General features: G+C 46.8%; 1 protein-coding gene across 1 annotated transcript; it reads left to right on the top strand.

The window, feature by feature from the left end:
* The first annotated feature begins 366 nt into the window (after positions 1 to 366).
* On the top strand, positions 367 to 3,923 carry LOC107216922 (zinc finger protein Noc). The gene is made up of 2 exons (XM_015654257.2): positions 367 to 828; positions 952 to 3,923. The coding sequence occupies exons 1-2, from the start codon at positions 742 to 744 to the stop codon at positions 2,335 to 2,337; spliced, it is 1,473 nt and encodes a 490-aa protein (XP_015509743.1). The 5' UTR covers positions 367 to 741; the 3' UTR covers positions 2,338 to 3,923.
* The last annotated feature ends 3,262 nt before the right edge of the window (positions 3,924 to 7,185 follow it).

The raw sequence follows: 7,185 nt of genomic DNA, 5'->3' as shown, positions 1-7,185 counted from the left end.
AGAGCGATGTGCCGAAGGGGCGACGCGAAAGGGCGAGAAAGAGAGAGGAAGAGGAGACAGACAGACAGGTTTCACGGTATAAAATATCGGGTTGCTGCGCGGCGCCGCAGCTCAGCAGCGCCCGTCGAGCGGGGGGCGGGGAGGCTGTAAAAGCGGTGAAATATCAAAGTCGGGATGGGAGCTGTCATCGTCGGGCTAACATCATGGGTGGCGTGTTGAATTAGAATGCTGCCTCCCCCTCCCGCCGCTCCCCACCACCCGATGCTCGCGCTAGTGGGGATTGAGAGGCGGCGGCGATCTGGAGGGGGATCCGACAGGCGGCGCGAGTGTCGCTCGCCACTCCAGAATCTCAGGAGGTCGCGGAAGCTCCTCACTTCTTCACCGGATCCCGAACAGTTCGCGTCGCTTCGTCGTTCGATGATAATTGTCGGTCAATTTTTTTTTTTCCCCGTTTTTCGTTGATTTTTCTTATCTTAATCCGTAAGTTTCACCGATGTTGAATCGTTGTTGCAACGCGTGCGGTCAAATATACAACGGTAATTTATGAACCAGTTCATCGTGCTCACTGACTGATTGTGAGATAGTTCCATTCGACTAGGCGACCCTCGCTACGGTTGCCGACGATCGTCATCGTCGTCGTCGACTTTCGGTTGGACCAGTGATCTGTGATCGTTTCGTTGAAACGGGTACCTCTTCTGTGTTATTGTGGATATATACGCTTCGGTATTACAGTGTGGACAAATGGTTGTGCTTGAAGAAAGCGGCATGTTGACCTCCGGACATAATCAGTACCTTCAACCGGATTACCTTTCCCCCCTACCTACAACGGTTGGTATTTCAAATTTCAAGGACCGTATTCCGTTTTCCTCGTTCATTCGAATCATTTCGAAACGTCAATTTCTACAATTTCAAAAAATAACTAAACTTCATTTTCGTTTTTCCGTGTTACAGCTGGACGCCAAGAAGAGCCCCCTGGCTCTGCTGGCGCAGACGTGCAGTCAGATCGGTGCGGACTCACCGACGAAACCGATGATCTCTCCACTGGACAAGCCGTCGAAGGGAATCTCAGCGTCGAGCACGCGTTCTCCACCGGCGGTAAAACTCGAAAGAACGCGATGCAGCCCGCAGGAATCCAAGCCACTTGGCTTCAAGCCTTACGAGACTAACGTCGTGACAAAGAAGTCGTCCTCGTCCTCCTCGTCATCCGAGGACGGTCGGCCGGGTTCGAAGGCGAGTGTGCACAGTGCGAGTGGGCAGGATAACAGTGCGATAGTGTGTGAAAGTACGACGCCAAGCAGCGGGGACAAGAAGTCATCGTCCTCCGGAAGCGGGACGCCGTTGAGTAGAAAATCAGCATCACCGCCGACGGGCGGCGGGCGAAAGACGCCCGGCGATGCCCGCGACAAGACGAACTCTTCGCCGCACGGCCAAGCCGCCTCCGGAGCCAGCCCCATAATCCGATCCGGCATGGAGATCCTCTCCGGCCATCAGAAGGACTCGGCCGCCGCGCTGAGCGCCTACAAGCACTCCGGCTTCGGGGGCAGCGCGCTGTGCTGCCCCCCGGGCCTCGCTGAGAATCCCGCCTTCCGTCCGCCCTTCGCCGGCGCCTCGCCCTTCTCCCATCACCACGCCGCAGCCGCCGCGCTGCTCGGCTATCCGGGCCCGACGCCAGGCTCGGGGGCCGGAAGCCCTTACTTGAGCTACGCACGGGTAAAAACACCGGCCGGTGGCGAGGCGCTGGTCCCCGTTTGCAAGGACCCATACTGCACCGGGTGTCAGTACAGCATGCACAACGCGCAGATGATGATGGGCGCCGGCTCGTGTCCCAGCGGCTGCACCCAGTGCGACCACCAGAAATACGGCCTGGCAATGGCGCTCTCGAGTCTGGGACCTATGCCGCCGCCCTCGTTGTCGTACCAGTCATCGATGGGGGGCGGAAGGCCCTACGTCTGCAACTGGGTGGCCGGCGAGTCCTACTGCGGCAAGCGGTTCTCCGCCTCTGACGAGCTCCTCCAGCATTTAAGGAGCCACACCAACCTCGGCGGCGGTGACCCCGCGACCTCCTCGGCCAGCCTCATGACCGCTCCGCCCCACGCTCACCCGCTCCTCTCGCCCTCCGCGGCCCTTCACCGCGCCGCCGCCGCCGCCGCCGCCGCCTACCCAGCGCCGTCCCTCAGCCCCCTCAGCGCCAGGTATCACCCCTACGGCAAGCCGCCGACGGGACCGCTGCCGGCTTCTCTCGCCGCATCTCCGTACAGCGCCTTCAACGCTCTGGGACCCTACTACTCGCCCTACGCGATATACGGACAGAGGATCGGTGCCGCGGTTCATCAGTGAATTTTAATTGTCGATTCTTCGTTACCAGTGGGTGGTTAACTGTAAATACCAACTTTTCGTTGTCGGTTTTACTTATATATATTTTTTATTTTCCTGTCTTCTCTCGCTAGTTACAAGCTGCTGTCTAGCGGTGGACGCAGTTCTGTTTTCACGAAGCGCCGAATCAAACGTTGTTGAAATACTTCGAGTTTATCATGTACTGTATATATATGTATATGTATATATATATATACACACGCATACATACATACATACATATATATGCATACATGGTATATGGATAATTCGTGAATTAACAATATTTTACGTTGCGACGTTACATTGCATTATCGGCGCAACTAATCGTATAGTTATATTGATGGGACAAAGTACCATCCGTGTGCGTAAGAATCTTACATTTGTATTATACGTTTATTATTGTTATTATTATTATCATCATCATCATCATCATCATTATTATTGAGTAATCTCGTTACGCCATTAATTGTATAGATATATGACATTGCGTGAGAACACTTGATCTATGCGACGGCTATGCCACTATTGTTACTACTACCATTACTAAATAATATTGTGTTACCCTCACTTTATTTTGACAACTGAAACCAATCGGCTTGATAGCTTTGCGATTTACGGGATTGACGGCTGAGCTCGGGAACTGTGGAGAGTGAGTGTTCCGCTCCAATATCGCAGTACTGTTCCCTTGCTTCTTTTTTTTTTTCTCATTTTATTTTCTTTCCGTTTCAAACAATCAATCACCCCGCATAACGTTATTCGCTGAGTTTGACATGTTCTCTGCTGTAAAGTGCGCGTGTGTTGTATACTTTTCTTCGAATTTTCGTTTTTCTATGTTGGTCTGTTTCGTCCTAGAAAAAAAAAATTCGTAATTACACATACATTGTAGAGATGTGTTGTGTATATAATGGAGCAAATATGGGGAAGAAATTTGAAATCGACTATTGCGCGACTGTGTTTACATAATATACGTTCACACACGTGTGTATACGTGTATATATAAATACATACATATATATACATATATATACATATACATATATGTATATGTATATACATATATATGTACTTCACGCGTATGCAATTCAATGTCCATAATATAAACTGTGATATTATATTATTCTTCGAGAGTTATTCATATTATAAATAATAATTATCATGTATGTATATATACATATATAAATGCGTGCACATACATTCATACACGTAATATTTTGAAGTGAAAGAAATACAGTGAAAATCACAAAAAAAAAGTATAACAATGAATATATGTATATACATACACGTATAAATATTAATATTGTAATGTTTTTCAAAGTTTATTATTATATACCTGTATAATTTTAATCATTTCCGGCCCGTTATCTCAATACATACTTACATATAAATACATTTATCCGTGAAATGCGTACGTATATAATACCACATTTTGCAGTTGTGTACCAATTCTGACTCGTCTGTATATTAATTACTATAGTATGTAATGTTCGGTGAAGAAAACTTGGAAAAAAAAATCATGGATTTCATGATTCACGCGTGAAATATCAGTAATTAAACGATAATGAAACTTACACTTTGTCTTGTTATTTATCTCTTTATCCTCGAGACGGTATTCGATGATTATTATTTTCAATTTTCTAGCATCACGATTTCACAGGAAATATCACGCTTCTCGCCCGCTTGCGCCTGATAAATCAGTCAAAAAAATCCGTCACCGATACGTAATATTAGATGTATCGGGTAATCTGATCAACCGTGACAATGATGACGAAAATAATAATATCAATGAAAACGATGAAGTGATTGGAAAAGAAAATAGAAAACGGTAAAGTATTGCGATGTAGCTAATCGCATGAATAGCAACAAGAATAACAGCGTGAGAATAACGATAATCTTCTGGCACGCGATCAGCCTAATAATACACATGTGTATATGATTTAATTATTGGCCATATGCATATGTGTACGTATACGAAATTATGGATAAACGAGGCGCGTGTAAATAATCGTCAAGCTTTCCATACTGCTTTAATAAACATGTTTGTAGAATGATACAATACAGGCCCTTTACCATTGGGGGGGATATTAATCAACCCGTCACTTAACATTATTACCCCGTCTCTGCACCCTTTGCCGTGTTGTATAGCTATAATATACAGCAGCGTTTAATGTATGCGTGTATGTGTAGGTACACGTAACTGGACGTGCCTACGTATTTTCTAGTACCTTCTCTTTCTCTACTTCTGCCGCACCTATAATTCGTACGCGTATAAACGCGACCCCCTCTCTCCTTCTCTATAAGCCAAACCAGAAAGCGTCGTTAAGTTACCGCCTGCTGCACTCGCACGTATAAGGCATAAAGGTTAACGGGGCTGTTTGCGTGTGGGTAATGGGACGAATCCGTCTTGCGTGATGAGCCGAGATAGGGGTGCCCTGGAACATAAAAGGCGAGTGAGCGAGCACTGTGCCCTGGAGCCGAAGCCATCCCGAAGCGGGGGTTTCGAGACCGAGAAAATTTATTTCTTTCATTACGAGAAGCGCGAAGCGCCTTGCGGGGATTCATCTCGGGTATCAGCGACGAACGCTGCGCCGCTGCAGCGTTATAACCGTCGAGCATAAATCTGGAGCCGAAACCGAACTTGCGGGAAGAAGTTACGACGCCGACACTTTAATACGAGCTTGAGAAATCTTCCCCTACGCAGGATAAAAACACCCTTCAATGATATATTCTCCACGCATATATCTTTATCCGTACATCGTGATTCGGCGGATTGTTATGAATTTCATTTTAAGCCATAACTTGCATCGTTGAATATCAATTTGCAAAGGGTTCCGCACCTTCTGTGAAGATTTTGCCAAAATTGTCAAAACAAAAAAATTTCAAAAATTTGTTTCGAAAGTACATGGAGGAATTTGATGGCGGAAGTTCGTTTGAAAAAGCTCCTTCCCAAAACAAAGAATATCTGCAATATTTTCAACGATTGACAATTTCAAATTACTTGGTGTAATTTTTCGGTCGGAGGCATATTCCGACATCCGTATGGATAAAAATTTTCGTTTTAATCCAGCGGAGTACGAGAGCCAAAGTTATTTCGCGGGTATTTTCGAGGTCTAGCGGTGTTTCGGCGTGCTGCTGACTCAATGGTCCGTAATAATCGACGGTTGAGTATGTGGCCACTGCACAACAGTCGAGTGACGGAAAGTGTTTGCTCTGAGTCGTGTGTGAGCAGGTGCGAAAATTTCCGAGCTATTCCTGCGCCGTCCAAAGTGGCGATGGCATAGTCGGTGTACCGAAGCGTACGGGTAACGTGATAATTACCGTGGTACCGGACGTGTTCACTTGATGAGGGTGCCTCCTCAGCGGTGTTGTGTTCTACGGCAAACAGAGATAACGTTGTACCCATCGGACGCACAAAGGTATCGACGAGCCGCGGTGGAAATAATGTGGGAAGATGCGTGTACGAAGAGCTAGGATATAGAAGGAGGAGGATGACGATGATGGTTACGACGATGATGATGAAAAATGACGACTCGCGCGTTGGCATTGATGGAAATGATTATTAACGACTTCGTTTATTACGAGAAATTTAGCTCAATTCTTTGTGAGCGATTTATCATCGGTCCCGACTGCGTCGTCGTTCCCCTCTACAGTCAGCTTATATGTAGGTATTATATATTACGTACGAGGGTTGGATTGTTCGACGTGCATAACGGTGATAGAAACGTATTTATATCCGCTGCTCCGTAATGTGCAGTTTCTCAAAGCGTCGAGGCTCGAAACGCTGCCGAGCTGCGCACCCTGATCCTCGCCGAAATAAAAACTCGGACAAATGCAGTTTTTCAAATTTATTACCACTTCTGTATTATGTACACTGCGAACATTTCGAGAATAACAAAGAACGCTAGTTTCGTTGGGAGTTATGGCCTTTCATGGAAGGCTGCATCTCGTCCCCCAACCAGTCGAAGCAATTCCAAGTATAACTTATATCTTGGCTCTGGGATTATGGGCGGAGAGGGTGTCTTTTTTCTTTGAAAAATTCTATCGGGCTTGGAACGATTCTGGAAGTGCGCTTACATCCTAGGGAAAGCCTGTTAGATAGTCGTCACAAGCTGATGGGGCATTTTTAGGAAGACGACCACGTCTCGAGGGGGTGTCTCGGTCGATTTCGACGTACACGTGGATATCTCCGAACATCAAAGTCCACGTATCTCAAACGCGAAAAATTACCCAACAGCCCCGTTCTATATCCAATTCTGAACGAAAACAGTCGCCACACATTTTCATTCGACGCAGGAACAAAGAAATGGCATGAATTCTGCGAACTTACCATTGCGATTTCGTAGAATCCATGCCATTTCTATACATCCACGTCTAAGGAAATCGAATTGAAGTTTTTTTGTTCGGAATTGCATGTAGAACGGAGTTGTATGAGCGCTTTTTCGCGTTCGACAAAACGTGGACTTCGATATTTCGAGATGTACACGTCAACGTCGATATCGACCAGGGCACCCCCTTAATGACGCTTATTATTTACAGTTCACAGAGAAAGGCCGACGGAGAGGTCGTCGAGCGCGAGGATTATTGGCCGGCAAGCTACGGCGTTGTCCCGTCATACGGGTGAACACAGGGAAGGAAGGAACAACGAGCGGTTGGTCGGTCGAGTCTTGCGAGTCACTCTCCCGCGGACAATGTAGCACATCAATAACATCCCGGAGATAAAAGGCAGCCCATACATCGCCGGCTGACGTATCGTTTGTAATAAAACACAAAGACCCTTCAGTCCGCTCCTCGTCCTCATCCTGGAACCCCGTTCCCCGTCTGCACGTATATTCT

This window comes from Neodiprion lecontei, chromosome 4, assembly GCF_021901455.1.
Source record: "Neodiprion lecontei isolate iyNeoLeco1 chromosome 4, iyNeoLeco1.1, whole genome shotgun sequence".
Taxonomy (NCBI): Eukaryota; Metazoa; Arthropoda; class Insecta; order Hymenoptera; family Diprionidae; genus Neodiprion; species Neodiprion lecontei.
Note: the sequence above shows the minus strand (reverse complement) of the source record. Positions and strands in the feature narration are given on the sequence as shown.